Source organism: Muntiacus reevesi, chromosome 8 (assembly GCF_963930625.1).
Source record: "Muntiacus reevesi chromosome 8, mMunRee1.1, whole genome shotgun sequence".
In the NCBI taxonomy this organism is placed as follows: Eukaryota; Metazoa; Chordata; class Mammalia; order Artiodactyla; family Cervidae; genus Muntiacus; species Muntiacus reevesi.
This window is the reverse complement of record NC_089256.1, coordinates 5,930,926-5,957,507: the sequence shown is the minus strand read 5'-3', so window position 1 is coordinate 5,957,507 and position 26,582 is coordinate 5,930,926. Positions and strand designations below refer to the sequence as shown.

The window sequence follows — 26,582 nt, the reverse complement described above, 5'->3', positions numbered from 1 at the left end:
CAGGGATGCATTTAGAGGGAGTCTTCAGAAAGCTGATTGCTTACATTTGTTTCAAATTGTTTGAAATTTTGGCGCTTTCTGAAACCACTTATGGAGGTATCTGGTTACATTTTGCAAGTAAGAGTGACACATGATTTTAATTTATGGCTCCCTAAAAAATTCCCCCCATTAAACTCTGGTGGTGCCAATGTCTCTCTTTCCTACACTAAGGATCACCTGGCATTTCAAGCAGCTTTGGGTTCATGACTGATTTTAATGAGTCAAATAAGCAAGACCTCATGAGAGTCAACCTTGACTACCTTGTTTGCTATTGGCCTCATGCCTACCTAGTATGTTGTCTGGCACATAGTAGGCACTCAATAAATTCAACAAAAAGCATCTTACTTATATCCTCTGCTATCCCTCTGGATTTCTGCTTAAAGTAAAGTACACCCTACTTACAGGCTGGTCAAGTTTTTGATGAGCTACTCAAGAATCTATCATGTCAAATTACCAACTGTATGCCAGGCACACTTACATAGCATCACATGCATATTAATGCTCAGTGGAGGGACTTCTGGAACAGGGACCCATGGATTCTTCAGGTGGACACAGCTCACTCTTTGTTGATTATGAATACTGCCTCTGAGTCCTTCACTGACCTTGGAGGTGCCTTTTCCCTCATTTGGGTTCAGTTGCCTCATTTATAAAACGGGAATCACAGAGCTAATATTCCTTGTTCCTCTGAGAGCTTTTTGCAAAGTAAACTCAAGTCATTCACAAGGCCACAGTACCAATCCAATAAATAATTCATAAATGCTTCAGCTAGTCAGAGTAAGAAAAACTGCATTGCAGTGATCATCATTTAAAATGGAAATTGCTGCTTACAATATTCATACCTATGATTTAAAATAAGCATGTCTGTGTGGGATATAATGAATTCTGTCAAGTTTTAAGAGGAAATATGTTATTTTTCCTTTTTTTTTCTTTTAAGACTACAATGCCATTCAAGTCCATTAAATACCTGGTTCTAAGCATCATTTTGGATTATAATGATGTTCACATTAGACTTATCCTAGAAGGCAGTCTGTTACTCTTTGGTCCAGGAGGGGGTCTGGCATCTGCCAGTTTCCTTGCCAGACTTTTTAATGGAAAACTCAAGAGTCACAGCATCCACACATCTGACATGGGTCTTACATTTTGTTAGTAATATCTCAGTGCACAGTTCATTTCAAACCAGTGATGGGAAGGAAGTCTTCATCCATGTGACTTTATGTAACTCTGTTACTGTGTCAACTTGCCAATCCATTGTTATCTTTGTGCTTTCTTTACACTATGTAAAATGTTGGCAACCACAGGATAACTTATTTTTGGTGGTTGTCGGCATACAGGAAGTGCTAAAAATGATTTTAGGCTGCACTTTTTATTTTGGAAAAGGTCATTCTTATCCTCTGTCATTCACATTTGTAGAACAAATATATACACATACTTAAGGAGAGAGATGATAAATGATAAAACAGAGAGACAGTAGGAGCAGACAGTCCAGCAATATTATTAGTCACCAATGAATGGGGCAACCTACGACTCCCACACCAGCTGTAACACTGTGAATCTAAGCAAGCCGTTTTATCTGATGTCTTAAAATCTGAATAAGGGGGCATCAATTTCTTCTCATTATAAGAGATTGTTAGTGAGGATGACAAGTGGCTCTAAAGTTCTGACTTCTGTACACAAATAAAACCAACACACGATTGGTGAGATAAGATATAGTCACTCAAACAGACAATGTCTTCTAAGCCAGAGCCAGGCTTGCATAGATGAGATCAGGCGTACTAATTAAACCTAAGGGGAAATGCACCAACCATAGGAAGGAGATGAGTGAGGCAACAGGGATCCAAGTGGACTGTGGTGGCTGTCCCTGCCAGGGACACTGAGGCTGAGGGGAGAGGTGGGTGTCCACGGGGGTGTGGTTCTTGGTGCTGAAAGGCAGCCTGGGTGAAAAAACCTAAGATTACCTGCTCTGCCTTGCTCTGCTTTCACACTCACTTAGCAGCCTTCAGATAATTAATTGGATTTTTCTGTTACATCAGTGTGTAGAATGAAGGTGCCCTGGATAGAAAATGTTGCTTGCTTGCTTGCTCGATTCGTTCATTCAACGAATATATATTGAGTGTTCACTGTGTGCCAAATACTATTCTATGCCTTGCATAGAGACTCCGATCCCTGTCCCTAGAAAGCATATATCCTCATTGGTGGAGAATATTATAACAAATACAAAAAGTACACACAGCGCGAGATGGTAATAAGCATAATGGTGAAAAATAAAGCAGGAAGGGGTAAGGGGGTGCTTCTCTTGGGACAGCTACTTTAAATATGGAGCCTGGAAGTTCTCACTGCTAAGCAGCATAAAAGAGTTGAAGGAGGGAGGCATGTGAATGTCTGAGAGAAGAGTATCCCTAGTGAGAGGGCAGGAAGAGGCGCAGCGCAAATGCCCTGAAGCAGTGAGGTGCTTGGGGCATCCCAGGAAGGCCATGGGGGCTGGAGTAGAGTGAGCCAGTGAGCAAGACGAAGAGAGCAGGCCAGAGGGACACCAGGGACCAGATCGTGACTTGACCCTTCCAAAGGCTGGGAAGGACTATCCCTCCCCAGACTTCCCTGGTGGTCCAATGGTTAAGAATCTGCCTACCAATGCAAGGGACATGGGTTTGATCCTATGTGTCAATCCATCACCTATGGGGAAGATCCCATATGTCACTGGGCGATTAAGCAGCTGCACCGCAACTAGTAAGTCTGTGCTCTAGAGCCTGGGAGCACAACTACTGAAGCCCGCGTGCCCTAGAGCCTGTGCACCACGAGAAAAGTCACCACAAAGAGAAGCCTGCACACTGCAATGAAGGGTGCCCCCACTCACTGCAACTAGAGAAAGCCTAGGTGCAGCATCGAAGACCCAGCATAGCCAAAAAGAAATTTAAAAGTAAAAAAACAAAGAAAAAAGAATTACCCTCCTCCCACCCCCACCATGAGGATACCTATGATGATTTAGGAATTTGACGTTGGCTTTCTACTTGTCTCTCCTGGAGCTTGGCTAGAGTGCAACCATCTCTGTGAAACTAAGCCATTCTTGGAGTCTTTGGCATATTGAACTCTCTGCCTCTGAAAAGCTGAGAACCGGATTCAGAAACTTGGAGACTCCTCAGTGGTAGTGTTCTTAGGGGAACCTACCAGGATCCCTAACCTTGTGTATGTTCAGTCACCAAGTCGTGTCTGACTCTTTATGACCACATGGACTACGGCAAGCCAGGCCTCCCTGTCTCTCATCATCTTCTGAAGTTTGCCCAAGTTCATGTCCATTGAATTGGTGATGCCATCCAACCATCTCATCCTCTGTTGCCCTCTTCTCCTCCTGCTTTCAATCTTTACCAACATCAGGGTCTTTTCCGGTGAGTCTAGCTGTTTGCATCAGGTGGCCAAAGTACTGGAGCTTCAGCTTCAGCATCAGTCCTTCCAATGAATATTCAGGGTTGATTTCCTTTAGGATTGACTGTTTTCACCTCCTTGCTGTCCAAGGGACTCTCAAGAGTCTTCTCCAACACCACAGTTCAAATGCGTCACCCCATATATATTCAACAAATGTATGAGATGTGAGCTCTTCATGACTCAATGTGAGAGTCATAATAGTCAACTGCTTTGATAGTGACATTCTGAACATATGGAGATGGGGTTTACATGTAAATAAGGGCTGTCAGGGACACAGAGTTGTTAATGATAGAGTTCATTTAAGTGTATTTATGGGTTTTAGATTGTGATAGATCTGGGCTTGAGTCATGGAACTGACACTAGGTATGGAACCTTAGGAAAGCTATTTAAGTCCTTTGAGATTTTGCTTCTCAACCTCAAAGAGAGGCTTTGTGAGAATGAAACCGAAAGGGTGGTTATTAGGATTAAACAAAATAATGTTCTCAATGGCAAAGCATTGGTGTGCTGTAACATCTTCCCCTTCTCAATTTCTGCTTTGCATTGCATGACTCAGAATTTCTGCCCACAGGGAATCATAATGAAATCTTAATTAATCATCAATTTTGGCACCATAGGCTTCCAGCAACGTTCTTGAATGAGAGAGCTCCGGCTGTTTCATCCAAGGAGGACATAATCAGCAGTCCATTTGTGTGGTATTATACTCTTAGACCCTCCCACCCTCCTACAGAGCTGTGGAGGTGACATGAAATTATAATGTAAAGCACTCAACACAGTCCTTGGCCATCGTTGCAGGCAGATGCTTTACCCTCGGAGCCATCAGGGAAGCCCTGTTCATCCTTATGGAATGCTAATTTTTATTACTTTTACTCTTCTGTAGCTTTTGGAAAAGTTTTATAGGAATGCATGTGTATTAACTGGGCTTCCCTGGTTGCTCAGCGGTAAAGAATCCACATGCAGGGCAGGAGATACCTCTTGCACAGGAGACACAGGTTCAATCCTTGGGTCAGGAAGATCTCCTGCAGAAGGAAATGGCAACTCACTCCAGAATTCTTGCTTGGGAAATCCCACATACAGAGAAGCCTGGCAGGCTACAATCCACGGGGTTGCAAAAGAGTAAGACATGACTCAGTGACTGAACAAAAACAACAGTATATATTAATTATGCTATGAGAAAGTAAAAAAGAAAACAAAACTATATGAGCAATAGTGACTTGTTTTTTGTTGATACTGATAGTGAGTTGAGGATCTTTCTTCCTTGAGTCTGAATATTGGGCAATTATTGAATGTGAACTGAGTACTGTGACACTTAAGATTTATGTTTTTTTTGACTAGGCTACCTTGTTATTCAGTCAAACTCTAAAACTACTGCATGAAAACAGATGGCTAGTGGAAAGCCACTGGATAACACGGGGGGCTCAACTTGGTGCTCTATGGTGACCTAGAGGGGTGGGAAGGAGGCTCAAGAGGGAGGGGATATATGTATACTTACAGCTGATTCATGTTACTGTACAGCAGAAATGAATGCAACATTGTGACGCAATTATACTCCAATTAAAAAAAACACCTGAATCTAGGTGTTGCTATGACGGTTTTCTGTAGGAGTGGTTAGCATCTACAGTCAGTTCACTTTAAAGAGATGATCCTCAGTAACGTAAGTGGGTCTCATCTGATCAGTTGGGTGGACTTAAAGGCAAAATTGAGGTTTCCCTGAGGAAGAAGAGATTTTATCTCAAGATTACTGAATCTTAGCTCCTGCTTGAGAGTTTCTAGATTAAGAGCCTACCCTACAAATTCTGGACTTGCCACCCTCACAAACTCATAAGCCAATTCCTTGAAGTAAATCCATGTGTACGTGTGTGTGTACATGTACGTGTATGTGTACAGGTATACACATGTATATGTGTGTGTGTGTGTACTCCTTACTGATTCTGTTTCTCTAGAGAATGCTGACTGATAAAGGTGCATACAAAGGCTCATTTATTCTTCTTTTTCTTTTGTCAGTAATTCTTTATGATGCTTCATTTGCAGGATGCAGTTTTACTAAAATGAAACTTGAGCAGCTCCAAACTGCCTAGTCCATTTCTTTTGGCCTCACAATTTCTGTTTTGGCCTGAGCCAGGCAACCTGACCCTGGAATCGGGAGATCGCATCTGGCATAGCCTACCCGTGAGTCCATGGGGCACAGCACCTGGGCTCTGGGGGGACAATAGAATGGACATAAACACCAAGAGGGTAATTTATCTCTAAAAATACAGATAAATCAAGAGTGTACAGAGTGGACATTGGTTGGTTTTGCTACTCTCTGGATATGAATTCAGAGCATAACTGGGATATAAAAGAGAAAATATATTTATGCAGTGATGGTGGTCCTGCAATTTCTAGAATGAATGCACAGGAGGACAAATTACCATGAGAAGAGACATTACTAAGAGCGCTAAGTCCGCTTTCATTTTTTGCTAGTCTTCCATAATCACACGGAAATAACCCCCTGGTGAAATGTGAGACAAAATCTATGACATCATCTGAATTTAATGTCACTGCTCTAAGATAAAACTTGGGGAGGGTTGCCACTTTCATTTTCTTGTCTCCCAGTTATTTTTTCCCATTTTGTTTCTTTTCTTCATTGTAAAGCATTCCTTACAACACTGTCAGAATTTGAACACAATCATCTTTTATCTAATTTCTGATTCGTTGTTTTGTGATATTGTGGTTTACGATAAGAAATATCAATTTGGTCTTCACCCTTAGTTTTGTCATAGAGCTCCTAAAATCCCTAAATTTCCTAAGTGATGAAAGCAAAAAGGCCTCCTTTGTTATGTTAATGGGTGACGTTTGGACCCCATCTAAGGTCAGGAGCTGGATACCAGGAGAACCAACCTTAGAGGGTTATTAGACGGTTGGAACTTTCAAGCCCTGCCTTTCCCATGTCTGGGAATGTGGGAAGGGCTGGTAATGGATTTCAGTCCCCAATGGCCAATGATTCATCCATTGTGCCTATGCAATGAAGCCTCCATAAAGCCTCAAAAAGATGGAGTTGAGGAGAATTTAGAGACTGGTGAACAGGTGGAGACTTGGGGAGAGTGGTGTACCCATAGAGTCCATGGGAGTTCCATGCCCTTTCTCTTATTGAGCACTTCTTCCATATGGCTTTTCCTGAATTATATCCTGTTCTAATAAACCAGTCATCTAGTAAGTAAAACATTTTTCTGAATTCTGTGAAGTTTTCTAGCAAATTAATCAAATCCAAGGAGGAGGTTATAGAACCTCCAACCTGTAGCCGAAAGACTGGAAGCATAAGTAGCAACCTGGACTTGTGACTGGCATCTGAAGCAGTGAGGGCAGCAGTCTTGTGGGACCAAGCCCTTACCAGTGAGGATCTGACACTGTATCCAGGTAGACAATGTTAGGATTGAGTTGAGTTGTAGGACACTGAGCTGGTATCCAGCACATTGCTTGGATGGATGGGGAAACCTCTGTTCACATAAGCCAGATATCGGGTTCAGGAACCCCAAAACATGACCTTCCTGTACATTTTGTCATAACCAAGCAGCCTTTATATGTACTGTTTAGCAAGATTTTTATAACTTCTTACAAATTTGGTAAGATACCTAAGTAATGGCAGGGGAAATATATTTCTACAAGAAGCACAACCTGGAACATAAACCTGCATAACCTGCTAAAAGCCAGGGACCAGTGAGTGGTTAATGAGGTACCAGCACCTCCTGGAGGCAGTTAACGGCCAAGATGGGCCACTTTTAGGGTGGAGGCAGCTTACACTGCCCATGAAAGCTCAAGATTGAGCAAGACAAGGTATTTGTCCATGGATAACAGGAATATGGAAAAATAAAACCATAGCCTCAGAAAGCCTCTACCTTTCACATCTCTATTTTGTAATTCTTGGAATGCTTCTACTTTCCCAGAATTGCTTTCTAATTTTAACCTTGATTCATTTTTGCTTATTCGAGTCACTCTTGTATTTTTCTACAGTCATTCCTCTTATTTGTTTTCCTTTCTGCTGTGAATTTCCTGTATTTCTCTTGCCTCCTCTTCCATTTCCACTTTTACCTCTTCTTCATCTTATTCTTTGACTTTCTTTTACCCGTTCTTAATTCTTCTTCCTCTCCCACTGATCTGCTGTGGCTTTAATCACTGCCAAGCTGCTTTAAAATCACCCAGTGACTGACATTTTCTGCCTGAAAGGAGAGGGATTTGTGACTGTGGAAAACCAACTACAAAGACCCAACACATTCAATTTTCAGCGCAATTCTTTCCTTTCTTCTGTGGTGCTTTTGCCTGGGATTAGAGATGGACCGCTTACTGCAACTCACAATGGCAAAGCCCTCCAGGCCTGACTTCTCAGCCCTGTGAGCACATGGCAACGTGTATCTGAGCCTCTATGTTTACACTGATTGCTAGAATTTTAAAATTGCCCTTCACTAGAAAAAAAACTTACTCAAGTGTTTCCTGGAAAACAAAGCAGTATTATTTCACAGTGTGATGACTGGACTCAACGCTTCTCCTTGGACCATTCGTTCTCCCTTCTCTCCCTCCCCTTTCATTTTTGACAGCATGAAACAAAAACAGATAAATAGGTTCCTAGCAGAAGGGTGAAGGGGCTTTATCATCCTGACTGACTCCACCAGAAATAAGATATTTTTACAAAGGGATGAACAGTAAAATTAGTAAGATAGGTCCATTTTTCAAGACTCCACGATTTTAACATCTGGCATTAGGAAATAGTAGATTGTCACACATACACCAAACTCAGTTGTTTCTGAGAGATTTCACTTTAGCTCTTTGTAATACGTAAGTATAAATGACATACGTTTTGATATTTGAAATCATTCTTTTGGTTAAGTTTGGTCACAAATTCACTTTACCTTTTGGTGTTTCTTGCAGAGCAGAGGCACATACCTCAGTGATGAAGTGCTCAAAGTTCATCTCTGCCATGTAGAAGGATCAGGAAGATGATCATTATCAAAGGATACTTGTGGTCAAAGCCATACCACATTCTGAAGAGCCAGGCACTCTCTGATTTTGTTGTGCTTTTACCCAAATTATTTGCTTCCTGGAGAAGGGACAGTAGAAGAAGTCATTAGAGAAATGATCAATATAAAATACTGACATATAATATCAACATTAATATATAGTATGTATTTAGTATATTTTAACTATATATCAAATTAAACCACTTAAAAAAAAAACTTTCCAGGTAGAGGCATTTTTATCTAAACGGTGAAGCAGCTGCCAAGCAATTAGCTCACAGATCTTGCCATACGGATGAGACTCTTGTGGCATAATTCAACATTTACTTTTCTTAATAATCCCTATTTTATTAAACAGCTTAGAAATGTCACTTTTTTAACACCAATAAAAATGATATTTCTGTCAGATTGCTGTTGTGGGAATTTTGCAGTTACTTCTGTCAAAGTTGGATGGTATTTATTTATGATTTACCAAAAGGTCAAGACTAAAGGGCTAACAGACTAATCATTGTTAAACTAGTTTTCATTCATTTTCTTTTAGATAGATCACTATCAAAGGCTCTGGTTAATTTTTTGATATCTTTCCCCTTCAATTCTGAAGTTTTGAAATAGATATTCTTGTTAAGAAGCCTGTAATAACTGAATCTGTTTATCTCCCAGCCCCCTTGCCTTCCCTCTTTTTTCCAAAAGGACCACAGTGGGAGGGACGAAGAAAAGGAATTAAGAAGGTCAAAAAGAAAGCATTTGGTGGGTGTTTATGTAACAGTACAGGATGAAAATGTGAGAAAAAGGGGAAAAGGTGAAAATTTTTTGTGAACTTTATAGAGGTAGATGATAATGAACATTGCAATGTGGTATGAAGGAGATTCAGTGACATTTTATCTTTTTCTTTGTATCGCATTTCTCATATTAATAAAATTCTGGACTTCAATCAGTTGCAATTATCTCCATCATTAAAAGCATTTATATATTAAAATGGATTTCATTGCTTTGTTTGGACCATTGGTTTCCATCCCCAAATGGTTTCAGGAGTTCACAGTCCAGTAGTAAGTGAACATTCGCAAGAAATCAGGATGCATGGAAGACAGTGACAAACCACTGGCTGCTCCAAAGCCAGCCTTAAGATGAATCTAAGTTAATTTGCTTCATTTAATGTATTTACTTTTTATTCCCCTCTCCAGACAGTACCACTGATGGTTAATGATAAATAACTGAACACAAAAGGCTGTATTCTGCTCCAAAACACATGTCACAGCAGGTGCTTCAGTTCCATGCCTCACAAACATAATGGGGATGTAAGAAAGCTTAAGTGTGATCCCTTTCTAGGTAGCCATCTAAACTCTGTCTAAAATGATTGAAGCAGAAACTCAACAATAAAATGAAAACCAAAACCGGCAGGCTTTCTCATTGATTGTTTGAAGATCTCTGATTTCCAACACCGAATAGTTTCCTAAACAGCATTCCTTAGCATGTCACTGTTCTGTATGATGTTGATGGAAATTCTGTGCTAATGATTCAGGAAAAGATGGGTTTGAGCATGTTAAACAGGATTGCTATTTACAGAAAGTTTTAGAATCTTTCATTTATAAGTGAGCATTGTAAACTTTTGCAAGGGAAGCTTTTCTCAAACATACCTGACCACATGCCCCATCCCCAAGCTCCTCAGTGGGACATCCAAGATCTTTCCATGGATGTTTGAGTTTCATAGATCTGTTTTCTGATACACCTGGAATGCCATGCCCTGTTATCTAGAGTTAGAATTTATTCATTACATTTCCACTAAAAGGAAACCAGGGTGTCCAGTTCAATTTACATTCTTCCCTGAACCTTTCTCTAGCTATTTCTACCCTGCAAAAAGTGTCAGATTGGCAAAGTTGCTGCTATACTTAGTGTTTTCTTCATCATCTTGCAACATTTGCAAGTTGTTTCTGAGTCACCATCTCTCAAACAGGTCAGCAGCTGGGGCACAGCTGGGAGAGTAAAACTGTTCTCCCTAAACTAAACTAGGTAGAAAAGTTCTGGGCCAACACTGGAGTTCTTGCTTTCTTTGCTTTTTTTCTTTTTCTTTTTAAGAACAATAAGGAGTTACAAATTTAATCCATCAAGAGGCATGGTTAATTTTGATAGCTAGTAACATCTACTGAGGACAAGATAGTCATTGAAGAAAACTGATAGAAAGGAGTTAAGCAAATTTCTGTTTTTTTTTTTTTTTGCTTCGTTGTTTGTTTCTAAGTTAAGGTGGGCTGTGTAGTGGTGAGCTTAGCTGGCAGTCAGGGACCCAGGCTTCTAGCCCCCACTCTGCAGTAGCCCAATTGAATGACATTTGCCGTAATAGTTCTCAGCTATGGAATGCTCATTAATTCCTAGGCAGTGTGTTGGTCACATTATCTGGTCATTAACTTTTTCAGTCATTATTTTTCAGTTTTCACAGCAATTCATCAGTGTAAGTTGTGTTATACCTATTTTACAAGTGAGGATCTAGCGAGACTCAAAGAGCAGAGGTGAGTCCAAAGTCACACAGTGAGCAAGCTACAGAGCTGGAATTTGAATGTACGACTAATGGATTCCAAAGATGATGCTTTAACAGAAACAGACTCACAAACTTAGAGAACAAATTTTTGGTTGCCAGGGGGAAGGAGTGGGGAAGGGATAGTTAGGAAGTTTGGGACCAATATGTACACACTGATACATAATTGATACATATTGGTTATACATAAAATGCATAACCAATAAGGACCTACTGTATAGCACAGGGAAATCTGCTCAATTTTATGGGGCAGCCTGGATGGGAGAGAAGTTTAGGGGAGAATGGATACATGTATATGTATGACAATATCCTTTGCTGTCCATCTAAAACTATCACAGCATTGTTAATAGTCTATACTCCAATACAAAATAAAAAGTTAATAAAAACAAAGATGATGTTCTTTCTGCTGGTCTCTCACTCAGCCTTTACATTTTGAAACGAATGCACATTGCTTGATAAGCTATTTGGGTTGCAGTCTCCTTGTCTGTAAAGTGAATTGAGGAAATTAGATTGACTGGTTTCTGAGGTCCTAACCATATGGAAAATACTGTATTATCATTAATGACAGCAACAATAATAGCTGACACTTCTTGAACAGATACCATGTGCCAGACACTATTCAAAGTTCTTCTTGTATATTATTATTCCCACTTTACAGATGAGGAAACTGAGGCAACTGTGGCACAGAGCGGTTTCCAACCACACTTGTGGCTTCTCAGCAGCAGCCAAGGTTCCTATCATGGGGCCCTGGGGTTAGTGAAGAGGGAACTAGAGCAAATGTCTCAACCCAAGGTTGAGACAGAGCAGCTGTATATACCCCTAAACATAATGAAAATACATGGCTCCTCTCAGGTGGCTGAACCACTGACAGGTCAGAAAGTATCTGTATAGAAACTTAACTTTAGTGTTATAAATTTCTCTAGACTCCTAAATACTGGTTTCAGGGGTTTCTCAGGGTTTTAGAAACCTTCCCTGCCTTTCACTCCCATTTCCATCTCCTTTTCATTTTATTTTATCTCCTGAGGGGAATATATCAGAACTTACAAATGCTCCTGAAAGAGTTCATAATCTATTTCTGGCAAATCTTCCAGAACTTTTTTTTTTGCCAGCTGATGAGAGCAACACATACTAGATGGTATTTTGGGGAAAATGTTAACACTTGTAATCTATTTTTCAAATTTTAATTTACTTGGGATACTGGAGATGTTACTCATTTCACTACTTTGTTGAGAAATAAACTGGGTTTCCATTAGAATAAAATATAGAACATGTATTTCCAGGTAAGGAAAATACCACTGAGGACCCAGCATTGACTTTTTCTGCTGATCTGAGATAAAATGTTCAGTGTATGTCTTAAATATCTGTTGGCCCAGTTCTGGATTCATTCATTTATTTCTCTGAAGTTATTGATGACTTAATAACTTGGTTATGAAAGGCCATCAATAAATGAGGAGAAATAAATGAGTTAGTCCACTATGTGCTCTGCTTGTTCACTGGGGGTTGAAGATAAATGTTCCAAGGGAAGGCCAGCCTTTGCAGCCACCCAGGAACATGGGAAGTATCTGATGAGGCAGAATGGAGGGCAAGCCCCTCAGGGGGCTCAGATGGGCAGAGGACAGCAGGTAACATCAATTTACCTAGATTATTCTGAAGCTGAGATCAGATAACACCCCATGACAATGGATGTGAGCTGTCATCAGAAAAATCTAGAACATGGTGATATTTTCTTTATTGCTAGCAATATATCTTCTCATCTGAGTTCGTGGATGCCAGAGAGGAAGTGGCACACATGTTGGAAAAAGCGGAGGATCCAGAAACTGAAGACCAAGATTTGAGTGCTCTCGACTGTCTCCCATTCAATAATAATGATACACTTTCCAACCCTGAATCTCATGTTTCACAGCTGTAAATGGGAACTGGAGATTCAAGGGCATTGAATCTTAGCTTTTATTTGCCCTTGATACTTCTAAGAGGCAGAGTGTTTGATAAATGTGCAATTTCGGGTTCCTTTATTATCCTCTATTTCTGGGAAAATGTACAAATGACCGGGGCATTTGATGTCTTTCCTTTTTCTCCTTAAACAAGGGAATAGATCAGAGGGTGGGAAGTGGCAGAGCGCAGTAGGGAGTGAGTAGTTGTCTTTTAAGTGACCCCTCTAGCAACACCCTAGAGAGGGAGCAAGAGGAAAATTATGAAGGTACTCTTTGTTTTATGCTTATTTGGACCCCTGAGAGAAAACAAAAGGCTCTGGCAAGAAATCTTTGAAAACCAGACCCTGAAGCAAGAGGGGATTGTTTGTTGTATTAACCTTAGTGAGAAAGAACTAAGCCAATGTAAATACATTCCTCTATCAATATTCAATCGAGGGACCTTTGCTAAGTGAACCAGATGCACCTCTGCTCTGGGCTAATCATATGGGATTCATGTGGGCTAATTCATATGGGCTAATCATATGGGAATCATGGGGATTCAGTGGATTAAGAGAGAGAAGATTTTCCTTTCTATTTCTCAAGATTTCATATTCAATACTAAAGTCAATGGAGGTTGTACAGAATGATGAAAATGACAGGTAATTATCATAATAAGTCTGTAGGGTTCCTTATGGTTTCAGAGCACTTTTTCCAGTAGTAAGTGTGAATGGAATTTGATAGCAGTACTTTTGCCCTGACATCTCCCCCAGTTTGGAATGTATTCATGTGATAGTTTAAAATTTATTGCCTTGATTTTATGATGACCAAGGAGAGGACTAGAGTCTCTGTCCCTAAAGGGAAAGATTTCTGGGTTCTGAAGAGGGGGGGCATATACAATTGAGGGGGAAAAGGGAATTTTTTTCAAATTTCTGTTTTAAAAAGTAATTTTAATTCTTAGCCTCCAAATAGTATTTTATGCAAACATTTCTACCTTCCCCACACCATGATAAATTCATAAATGTTCCCAAGAAGGTATAGTCAGAAAATACATGCTTAGGAAAAAAAAAATGAAGGAAACAACCAGACAAGGATGAATAGAACTGCCAAGAGGAAACTTAGACATCACAGATATATGATCAGATGGGCTAAACTCATAACTTCATTACCACAAAAAAAAGATGGGGACTGCTTCAAAAATAATTTTGTCTGTACAAAGGATTCAAGTTAATTCAGTGAAAATAAATTGTTTGGCTCTGGTAAATATAATACTTTGGTGATTTAAAAACACATATTCACAAACTCTTTGGTACCTATTCCTTTAAAAGATGGAGACTTTCTCCCTTGCAGTGTGATCAGGGCAAGTGGCTTATTTTTCTGAAACTGTTGTATTCTCTGTGAGATGTGGATGCAATACCTACCTCATAGGGCTTCCGTGAGAAACACCTGAAATAATGTATGTGACAGGTAGCATTCAGTTCAGTTCAGTTTGGTTGCTCAGTCATGTTCAACTCTTTGTGACCCCATGAATCGTAGCACTCCAGGCCTCCCTGTCCATCACCAAATCCCGGAGTTTACTCAAATTCATGCCCATCGAGTCGGTGATGCCATCCAGCCATCTCATCCTCTGGCGTCCCCTTCTCCTCCTTCCCCCAATCCCTCCCAGCATCAGGGTCTTTTCCAATGAGTCAACTCTTCGCATGAGGTGGCCAAAGTACTGGAGTTTCAGCTTCAATATCAGTCCTTCCAATGAACACCCAGGACTTATCTCCTTCAGGATGGACTGGTTGCATAGTGCTTCACAAATTGTCCAATAAATAGTAGACATGAGTTTAAAAAAATGGAGACTAATTTCCTTTCCTATTGAGTGTGGACCATATTTAGTGACTCATTTTTTTTCTAAGTGACTCATTTTTAATCAATAGAATGGAGCAGAAGGGATGGTGAATATCCAAGAGTAGGTCATAAAAAGGCATTGTGGTTTCCTCCTTGCTGTCTGTCTTGAAGCTCTGAGGGAAGTCAGTTACCATATCGTGATGACACTCAAGCAGCTCTGTGGAGAAATCTACGTGGTAGTAAGGGTCTGAGTCTCCTTGAGGAGCTAGCAAGGAACTGAGGCCTCCCGCTGACATGGAAGTGGATCCTTCAGCCCCAGGCGAGCCTTCAGATGACTAACTCTGGCTGACATCCTGACTGTAACCTCAGGAGAGACCCTGCAACAGAAACACTCAGCTAATTTGCTCTCAAATTCCTGACCCATAGAAACTGTTAGGTAATAAATGTTTGTTATTTCAAGCCACTAATTTGCAGGACATCCAGTAGTATAAGCCTGATACAACTACATACTACTAATAGAATTATAAGTTCTACATGTAAAAGGTACTGGAGTTGAAAAGGTACTTTGGAACAAGAAGATCCTAGCTCATGCTACCCCCCAATGACAGTACTCCAAATCACAAACACCATAGCAAAGATAAGGAAGGGCCTTACATTTAGACTTGTGATTTGAGTGCTGGGAAAGATTGAAATCAGGAGGATTAGGGGATGACAGAGGATGAGACGGTTGGATGGCATCACTGACTCTGTGGACATGAGTTTGAGTAAGCTCCAGGAATTGGTGATGGACAGGGAAGCCTGGCATGCTGCAGTCCATGGGATCGCAAAGAGGTGGACACGACTGAGCAACTGAACTGAACTGAGCAGAGTGTTATATTTTTACCTGAAAATGAAATGAAACAGAACAATATTTCCCTCTACAAAACGACTTTCAAAATACATAATGACTGATAGAATAACTGGTACCATAAATACGTGCTAGAGTTCAGGCAGCAAAGGACTGTGATCCTTGAAAGAAGGAAAACAAATGAAATGAGCCCTATATTATTCTTTTGTTCTGCCAGGAGGCCCTTTCCCAATGGTAGTGTGAAGAGTAGAGTCTAAGCAGAGAACAATTCAAGCTGAGAACAACAGTTTCATGAGCTGTGGAAATAGAAATTGAGTTTGGGTATTGTTGCAGTGGCTGGAACTTTTATGTTGTCTTGGGAAAGTTGGTTTAATTCTTGGAACTCCAATTTCATCCTTCACAAAATAAGATTTAGGACTTCCCTGGTGGTCAAGAGGTTAAGAATCCATCTGCCAATACAGGGGATGTGGGTTTGATCCCTGGTCCAGAAAGATCCCAACTAAGCACATGTGCCACAACTACTGAGCCCCTCTGCAGCAACTATCAAAGCCCACAGGCCCTAGAGGCCATGCTCTCCAATAAAAGAAGCCACTGCAATGAGAAGCCTGCACTCTGCAACTAGAGAGTAGCCCCTGCTTGCCACAACTATTGAAAGCCACGCAGCAACAAAGATCCAGTGCAGCCATAACTAAATAAATAAAAGCTTTATTCTTAAAAAAGTGAGGTTTATAATATGTATATTGATTGGTCAAGTTAGAGATTCAGTTCAGTTCAGTTGCTCAGTCATGTCCGGCTCTTTGTGACCCCATGAACTGCAGCACACCAGGCCTCCCTGTCCATCACCAACTCCCGGACCCATGTCCATCGAGTTGGTGATACCATCCAGCCATCTCATCCTCTGTTATCCCCTTCTCCTCCTGCTCTCAATCCTTCCCAGTATTAGGGTCTTTTCCAATGAGTCAACTCTTCGCATCAGGTGGCCAAAGTATTGGAGTTTCAGATTCAGCATCGGTCCTTCCAATGAACACCCAGGACTGATCTCCTTTAGGGTGGACTGATTGGATCTCCTTGCAGTCCAAGGGACTCTCAAGAGTCTTCTCCAACACCACAGTTCAAAAGCATCAATTCTTCTATGCTCAGCTTTCTTCACAGTCCAACTCTCACATCCATATATGACTACTGGAAAAACCATAGCCTTAACTAGATGGGCTTTTGTTGACAAAGTAATGTCTCTGCTTTTTAATATGCTATCTAGGTTGGTCATAACTTTCCTTCCAAGGAGTAAGCATCTTTTAATTTCATGGCTGCAATCACCATCTGCAGTGATTTTGGAGCCCCCCAAAATAAAGTCAGCTGCTCTTTCTACTGTTTCCCCATCTATTTGCCATGAAGTGATGGGACCAGATGCCATGATCTTAGTTTTCTGAATGTTGAGCTTCAAGCCAACATTTTCATTCTCCTCCTTCACTTTCATCAAGAGAGTTTTTAGTTCCTCTTCACTCTCTGCCATAAGGTTGGTGTCATCTGCGTATCTGAGGTTATTGATATTTCTCCCGGCAATCTTGATTTCAGCTGCGCTTCTTCCAGCCCAGTGTTTCTCATGATGCATATAAGTTAAAAAAGCAGGGTGACATTATACAGCCTTGATGTATTCCTTTTCCTATTTGGAACCAGTCTGTTGTTCCATGTCCAGTTCTAACTGTTGTTTCCTGACCTACATACAGGTTTCTCAAGAGACAGGTCAGATGGTCTGGTATTCCCATTTGTTGAGGAATTTTCCACAGTTTATTGTGATCCACACAGTCAAAGGCTTTGGCATAGTCAATAAAGCAGAAGTATATGTTTTTCTGGAACTCTCTTGCTTTTCGATGATCCAGTGGATGTTGGCAATTTGATCTCTGGTTCCTCTGCCTTTTCTAAAACCAGCTTGAACATCTGGAAGTTCATGGTTCACGTATTGCTGAAGCCTGACTTGGAGAATTTTGAGCATTACTTTACTAGGGTGTGAGATGAGTGCTGTTGTGTGGGAGTTTGAGCATTCTTTGGCATTGCCTTTCTTAGGGATTGGAATGAAAACTGACCTTTTCCAGTCCTGTGGCCACTGCTGAGTTTTATAAATTTAGAGATTAAATGTCATTTTATATATGGTGCCTAATCACTAAATAGTAGCTACCATCTTCTTCTGCTTCCTCTTCCTTATTATTTTTGCTTTCTAGAGCATGTAATTATAGAAACTGAAGGTAAGGCATATATGTGTGTACATGGAATTTAGTCCTACTCAGTAAAAATAGTAGTGGGTAGGTTGTTTTCTTTTCAGTGTATAAGCATGAGTAAGTAAAACCAAAATAAATTCAATGTTGACCACAGAAATACCCAAGATACTTGCTCTGAAACAGTCATTTACTTTTTCACACAGAACTATTAGTTACAATAACATTAAAAAAAAAAAACACCTCTCATATGCATCAGATCAATTTTAGAGGCTTCCCACACCAGGGATCAAACCCAGATCTCCCTCATTGTGGATTCTTTATCAGCTGAGCCACAAGGAAAGCTCAATATTACTGGACTGGGTAGCCCTATCCCTTCTCCGGTGGATCTTCCTGACCCAGGAATTGAACTGGGGTCTACTGAATTGCAAATGGATTCTTTATCAACTGAGTTATCAGGGAAGCCTTTTAGAGGCTAATATTTTATTTCTGAAATATTTGTTGGTATGTACCATAGGATTCCCATTCTATGAGGCCAACTCCAATAGCAAGTATGAAAAAATATTGATAATTGTTAAATCTGAGGGACATATTTGTGGGAATCTTTATTGTTTCCTATAAGTTTGTTAGAAATATTAGAAAATAATCACAAGGCAAAATTAAATATTACCTAAAGACTAGATGACCCTACCATCTGTTAATGAATCTCTTTCCCTCCTGAACCTACTTGTATTTCCAGTCTTATAACTCCAGATGACTCTGAGTACTAAGTGTCAATTGTGCAGAAGAACAAGTACTTTTATTCTTCTCTAAATGAGCTTTTTCAGATTTAAGGGTGTTCTAGGTTATGGTTTTCTGGGGTTTGGCACACACCTCTTCATTCACCTGATTCACATGCTCCATATATTTAAAGACATTTCATTGTAGCCCTTCTTGGTGCTAGTCCTTCTGCTGGAGAAACCCTGATTCTTTTAAACTCCCTCTGCTCATTGAAGCTGCCCTTCTCTGGACCTTTCTCAGCTCTGCTTTGACTTCCTTAAGCTACAGTGACCAGAACTGATCTACCCAGGTTACACACAAGCATAAATGACAACCAAAATCAGAATTTCAGTGAAGGGATTTTCAGAAGCAAAAATAAAATTGGAAGTTAGACTTAAGAGAGCACAAAGAGATACAATCAGAGTGTTAAATAAAATAAAGTTATATTTGAAAAGATGAAGATCAGCCTCCTTGTTACTTGTTGACAGTTAATTGTTAATCAGTTGACAGGGCTTCCTCAGTGTAAAGTATCCACCCGCCAAAGCAGGAGTTGTGGGATCAATCCCTGGGAAGGGAAGATCCCCTGAAGAAGGGAATGGCTACCCACTCCAGTATTCTTGCCTGGAGAATCCCATGGACAGAGGGGCCTGGAGGGCTACAGTCCATGGGGTCTCGAAAGAGTCAGACATAGTTTAGCAACTAAATAACAACAACAACAGTTGGCAGAGTTGGAAATGGAAGAAAAATGAGTTTTTAAAAAAGTTGCTCTATGTCCCAAACCTGCACGCTTTTGCTTCCATCATACATAGAATGGAGTTAACCCACCACCATGGCCAATGGTCTGGCCCGTCTTGTCTCTCCATTTGCTTCCACCTTACTCCCTCAGCTCCAGCTACACTGGTTTGCCTGCTCTGTATGGAGCACACCATAACCCACTTGACGTCATCCTTGACGATCCCTCTGCCTGGCCCGTTTACCCCAGAGCCTCTGCACATCTCACTTCTGCACGTTGTTCAGGTGTCTAACTAAAGGCCACTTCCTCAGAAAGGAAGCCAGCCATATCCTCTCTGTTGTTCTCCATCCTCTTCCCTGCTCTGTTGTTATTATTTCTGAACTGACAGTGTATAGAGGTTTACCACTTTCTTCTCTGTGTCTGCCACTAGAGTATAAGCTCTGTGAGGGTGAAGACTTTGAATTGGTAACTGATGCATCCTCCTCACACTTAGATTCCTGCCTGACATGGGTGGCTTATACGAATGAATGAATGAATGAATGAACAGATGCATGCACATTCATTAAGAGTGGAAGTTCTAGAACCAGATTATCTGGGTTCAACTTTCATTTCTTCTTACTACATGTCCTTCAGCAAGTTATTTAAATTCTCTGTATACAGTTTCCTTATTTAAAATACAAACATAATAATAGCACCTACCCATAGGTTTATCCGGGTAAATGAGTTAACAGAGCTGAAGTATTATCATTCAGAAATGTTAACAGCAATAGTTAGCACTCTACAAATCATAGGATGATCATGAAAGATAGCAAACAGGAAAAAGAGAAGCAAGAGTGGTGGCCCTTCTTGGGTAGCAGGAATTTTCTTTTGAACTAAGAAGGCAGGTGCGGAGCTCCAATGAGTCTTACCTTTTCTGTAATGCTGTGCTGCCAAGGACACAGCGTCAAGTACAAGGAAAACTTCCTGTCAAGGGGGGAAGTTTGTCTGAGGGTGTTTTTATTTTTATATTTTTACATTTAAGAGAAATAAATTTTCACAGCTGCAATACCTTTCATTTCTTGAAGTGGCACATTTGCATACAGTATATATTTAAAGTTTAATATCTGCTTGTGGAACATGCTTTTTAAAGCTTCTGGGTTTGGAATGGGTAAGAAAATAATACCATTCACACTTACAAGGTGTTACAAGGCAAAAAAGAAAATCGTGACACGGCTGGGTAGTCACAGCTGCAAGTTCATAGTTTCCAAAGGCTATTTTACATTCCAGAAACAGAGAAAAAGGAAATTCCTTCAAGGATATGTACATGTCATTACATAAGCTTATTATTGATTTTGAGAGTGATCAAAATTATGATCAGTAATTGCCATAATTATCTGAAGATTTAAGCTCTTGGTAACTTAAAAATAAGGCGAGCTTCCCTGGTGGCTCAGTGGTAAAGAATCCACCTGCCAATGCAGGAGATGCGGGTTTGTTCCCTGGGTTGGGAAGATCCCTTGGAGAAGGAAATAGCATCCCACTCCCGTATTCCGCCCTGGGAAATCCCATGGACAGAGGAGCCTGGCGAGCTACAGTCCATGGGGTTGCAAAAGAACTGGATATGACCAAGCAACTGAGCAACAACTAAGAATAAAGGAATTTTTTCGGAAGTTGACCAGTGCAAAATACCTGTTTGTTAACGCAAAGCCAATTTAATAAAATGCAAACTGAGTGGAAAAATACAATCCTTCTAAGAATTAAATGTATGCTCTATAGTCAGAGCAACAGATGCTGATAATAAGCAAAGAGCTGTCAGGCAAAATGAGGGCAAAGAGGTTTTTGATACATGATTTGAAAAGTCCCCCAAAATCCCCTTTGTCCAGGCTAAATGGCAGCTGCACGGGCACTGTGGTTTGTTACTTGCGGCCTGAGCCCACTGTTTCCTGTACTTGACATTGAAAATAAAAATTATTGCAAAATGTGACGAAAACCTTTATCTGAAATGTAGTTATCTTAGTAGTCAAACAGCATGAATAAGAACACTTCCAGGACACTTCTTAAAATTAAAACTATTTTTTTTCCTTTTTTTTTTTAAATTTTTTTCTTTAAATTTTTTTCTTTTTTTAAAAATTTTCAGTGGTTTTTGTCATACATTGATATGAATCAGCCATAGAGTTACACGTATTATTTTTAAGCAGCAGAGGAGCAGTAGAAACCATGCAAATTAATGGAGGTTAGTTAGACACCTCATCACGTGTCCTCTACAGGAAGCCTCAAGTGAGAAAATTCTTTTAAAGCATTGTGATCTATGAAGCTTTGTACAGCTTGGGGAGTGAGTGTAATTTTTCTCTCTAAGCGTAATGACTTAGTATATTGCTGATTATTATTTCCCTTCCCCCATCTTTGGCTACCAACAAGCTTACTTGTGGCTTAACTTTAGCAAGTATATAGGACCTTATGATCTTTTATTTATGATTTTTTTTTTTTACTTCTCTGGTTTTTGTCTTCCTGGTTTTATAAATTTTTTAAACTGAATTTTAAAATTCTTAAAAATATTTCACTATTATTTTATCATATGTGGTGGTATAAGCTGCTTCATTAAATTGTTTGTGAAATAAGATGGTTTTAATGAGATTAAGTTAGGTAGTTTTCATAAATATAATTTCACTTGATTGTTTTAACAACCTGAAGAAGTAGACATCATTATCATTTGCGTTATATAGATAGGAAAATTAAGATTCAAAGATATACAAAGCTTGCCGAAGATCCAAATACCATGTAGTTTTCACTGTTGTTGTTTAGTCACCAAGTCATGTTTGACTCTTCTGCAACCCCATGTAGCCTGCCAGGCTCCTCTGTCCATTCAATTTTCTAGGCAAGAATACTGGAGTGGATTGCCGTTTCCCTCTCCAGGGGATCTTCCTGACCCAGGGATAGAACCCATGTCTTCCGCATTGGCAGTTGGATTCTTCGTCACTCAGCCACTGGGGTACAATTTTCACTGTACTATGTGGTATATCTCATTTATCTAAGAACAACAAAAAAGTACTTTCAACTGATTAAAAGTATTTTCAGGTAAGAATTATTACTAAATTTACGATGGTGTGAATGAGTGAAAATAAAATTCATTTAAATTATAAAAGAAAAAATTTAAGCTAGCAGATAATCTTACCAATAATTACATGTAACTGTAAAGTATTAGGCAGTTGAGGAAGATGAAGAATTTTCTTTGATGAATTTTCTTATTCTATCACTTTCTTTTAAAGAAAAAGATATGGGAGCAGGACAAAACTTAGATTAAAGCTTTGCTTGAAAGTAGGAGAGGGGATTAGTTGACCCGCATGATATAAAATGCTTTGTGAAAATCTTAACCACCAGCCCTTCCTGACGACTCATTGCATCTCACCAGTGTAAGGAGACGGTTTTGATCACCTTTCGAAGGTCAATACTCTGGCCCTAAGCCCAGTGTGCTGACACCCCTGCTGGGCTCAGTCCTGCAGTTAGGTGTCTTTCCTGGGCAGTAAAGTCAGTGAAAACAGCACCAGCCTGACCTTGGAACACATGCGGCAAAAGAAATTCAAAGTGCATATGCGCCGGATCATTGCCAACTTAATTTCCCAGCCCTTACTGTAGAGCATAGCATCCTTCCTTCTTTGTGTGAACCAGGAAAGCAGCAGCATTTTGCCTGGCAGCACTAACCAGCTGTGCCTCATTGATGTGATGGTAGGCAGAAACCACGAGATGAAAGAGATGCATTCTCTTCAAATTCAGATAGGATCAGGACATGATTCATTAAGCAGCATCACGTATTTATGATGTTATTCTCCCTGTGACCTCATGTCTGTCTGCCTGCAACTTCAGCAAAAGGTGCGACATGGCTACACAGTTGTTAATGTTGGGTACCAAGTGAAAAACAACTAAAGCGGAATTGCTAATGACAGATTTCACTCTGATGTTAGATTCAAGTCCACAGTTTGGAGGCTCTGCTTCTCTTACTTGAGGTGACAGCATGTTGTCTTGAACTGTTTTCCCTTAGGATTTTCAGGCTGTGCTTTCGCAGATTTTTAACGTTTCTGTATTTCTGTATACCTCAGCCTGATAAATGAGAAGTCATGCAGGAAAAGCAGGCCCATCTGTTCTGTGCCCCATATGTGTTGAACGTGCATCAAATCAATTTCACTGAAATGACCACAGCAAGCAAGTTGCTGGGCAGGGATTTGAACTCCAGGCTGCCTGATTCCAAGAGCTGTGCTTTTGCTCCTACACCGCAGCTTCCAGGCTTTCTGAGGCCGCAGAGAGGGCACAAGTGTCTGCTGGTCCCAAGCACTCTAGAGGTTATACACAGATTATAGACACCCTGAATTCCCACATATTTTATAGTGATTTATCTGAGGAAATAGCCCCCTTTAGAATGGGGCTTCCTGGCTATGAAACAGAATAGCTCAGGTTGTTCTCTATGCCTCCTGTTCTTTGACTTGCCTGGTGTGAGGAGGGTTCCTCCTTCCGATCTTCATCCAGGTCCACACCAACCCTGTTAAAGAGAAGAGAGAACTGGTAAGGGTCTTGTGCAGATGAGACGAGACAGTCTCTTGGGTCAGACCACCTGAACCAAAGAGAATACGAATCAGGGGACCGGTTTGGCAGAAAACCTTCGTACCTCTCCCTGAATCCAGAGAACATCAAATAGATTTATGGGAAAAGGAGAACTCACACAGCTGGACCTCTGTACAGCTGGTGAAACAGAGCACCGACAGCTGTTCCCCACTGCTATCTTTCCCAGCAAGAGGACCTGGGAGCGAAGCCCTCAGGGAAAGACCTCCCCGGCCCCCAAACAGGGCTCCCGGAGGGAGGGCCACCTGCTTCTCTGGCAGGACTCGCTGCCCACACTGCTCCAGGGGTGTGGGGGCCCGGGCTGTAGCAGCTTCCCAGGACAGAAACAAAAAAAAAGGTTTTTTTAGTTGCTTTACAATATTGTATTTAGTGAAAAATCTGATATTTCGTCCAGATGCTCATGGAGGCTGGCAGTAGGGAGGATTCAGGTTTGTGGGACTTATACTCTTTAGGGGGCTCTCTTTAAGCAAATTAATGCAAAAATACAAATACGAAATGAGGTATGAAAGTGACTCTTTACAACAAGAAAATAAATTGTAACACAATTCATAATTTTAAAATCTGTGCAACAGACATCTCAAAATCTATAAGATGTATAATGTTCTAATTAATTTACTGTCTGATACACCTCTAAAATAACTTTTCCTCCTGAGTTTTGCCTGCATACTTTCTTACTCTGTTTACATGACATAATGACTTTGTATAAGAGAGAAAGGTAGTCTTTCCTCTAGCAAGACTGAAAGAAAAGTAGTCTTTCCTCTAGCAAGACTGATGGAAATTATTAATAATTGGGAGTCATTATAGCATGCTTCCTTACACAGACACACTTGCTGTGTGCAATACAGTTAAAGATTAGTACCCTGAAAAGACAAGACTTCTGATAAATTTCCCTTCAAGCGATTCTCTTCAGCACTACTAACCCAGTACATTTATCAGTGTAAGTGCTGCATCACTGAATATAAGCATTCTTGAATTTCTATTTTGACGGCGCATTGATGAGAACGGAATCCTCCACTTCGAATTTTACACATCTCACAACTGGAAGAATTTCCCACAGACTAGCTTCTGGCTCAGGGCATTTCAAGCCTTGTTTTTCCTCTGCTAACCATAGACTTGTGAAGCCAGGTACCATAGAACACGTTCAATTTGGATTCAGCCTCGTGGCACTGTTCCTGTGAGCGGTCCCAGCAGAAGGACGAGCAGTGACTTGCCCTTCACAGAGTGAAGGGCAGACCGCAAAACCCCACTGAATATAAGCTAAATGCACTCCCAATTCAGTTTCCCCTTGGTCAGACCCCCCAGACGCCCAGGGCCACACCAGAGCCACCTGATCGGGGCGAAGTAAGACCAAGAGGAAGCGGTAGTAGAAAGAAACAGCGATCCAACTCAGCAGTGGTTAAAATCTATTCCTTCTGCAGTTCTTACAAAAACATAGGCCCCTGGGAACACAATGCTGGGGCTCTTCCCAGGGCCTTGGAAGGGCCGGAGCACGTGAGGGCCTGGAGCTTGAACTTCCTCTGCTCTGGGCAGTGGGCCTCTGCCTGTGGCAGGCAGGATGGGGTGGGGGGTGGTGGCTCAGGGCCTCAGCCACTTGCTCAAGCTCCGCCAGGGCCTTTCCTGAGAACACCACAGCCTCTAGAGCTTTGGAGCCTTTCCTTGCCCTCCTGCCCCCGGAAACTCTTCTTTAGGGCTCTAGTTCTGTTCTCTGGGTGCGGGAGGGCAGGCAGGTGGAAGCCGCCAGCCCTGCAGATGGGCTAGCCTGTGAAAGGAAAGCCACGGTGTAGAGGCAGCCGGTTTAAAATACCTCTGATTCTTCAAGGATTAGTGCCCTCTGCGCCTGAAGGGCCCCTTCTCACTAACCCAGGGGGTGAAGTGGGTCGCTCTTTACTGGGTGTGGAGTCTTTTGGCCTTCAGGTAACTGGAAAGAGACTCTGGTGGAGCCTAATCTTTGATTTTCTTAGAGTAGAAACAGCCATTTGACCTGTTTTATTGAAGTTGGGGGGAGAGAAGGGTGAGAGGAGGGAGGGAAAGGGGGTCCGGAAGGAGAAAGGAGGGGCCTAGAGGGACGGAAGAAGGGGGGCGGGGGGAGGGGGAGGGAGGGAGAGGGCGGAGGGGGAGGGAGGGGTGGGGGGGTCAGGAAGGAGAAAGAAGGGGCATAGAGGGACGGAAGAAGGGGGGCGGGGGGAGGGGGGAGGGAGGGGCTGGGCAGGGGAGGAAGGGGAGGGGGAGGAAGGAGGGGCCGGAAGAGGGTAGAGGGGGTGAGATCCTGGAAGGAAAGGAGGAAGGAGTAGGGGAGACTGAATGGAGGGGAGTTGAGGCCCAGCCTTCGGAGGTGAGTCTAGGCAATGAACCTGCGGTACGGTACGGCTGACCTGAGCCCAGCCTCTGTGAGCCGTGGGGCCCCAGGCCCCTCTTCTCATGTCTCTGGTGGACCTGAGCTCTCTTCAGGAGTCTTTATTACTGAGTAAGCCTGGACCCCTCCCCGGTGAGTGCTGCTTACTTAAGTTAAGCAGCACCCATGCAGGCTGTGAGCTGGACTGAGGGCCCTGAATTTTCCACGGCTGCATCTGTTCAGGGCCCCTTTTTTCAGTTCTCTGTCTAGAAAATTGGAGGGAACAAAAATCAAATTTCACAAGAAACCCAACGTTTAAAGTCCGAGGCAGCACTGAGATTTTCCACTGACGTTTAGGCTTTCCTCCCCAGCAGCCATCACAGTAGACCACGCTAGTTTCAGT

The 26,582-nt window shown here is 41.5% G+C and overlaps 1 protein-coding gene across 1 annotated transcript in view; it reads right to left on the bottom strand.

Annotated features, from left to right (window-relative positions):
• The window catches only part of SLC9A9 (solute carrier family 9 member A9), a 640,527-nt gene that overhangs the window by 108,637 nt on the left and 505,308 nt on the right, over nt 1-26,582 (bottom strand). Inside the window, exons 13-14 of the mRNA XM_065942379.1 lie at nt 23,712-23,767; nt 8,445-8,520 (exon numbers count right to left, since the gene is read on the bottom strand). Of these exons, the coding sequence (XP_065798451.1) occupies nt 8,445-8,520; nt 23,712-23,767 (132 nt within the window). The remainder of the gene's footprint in view (nt 1-8,444; nt 8,521-23,711; nt 23,768-26,582) is intronic.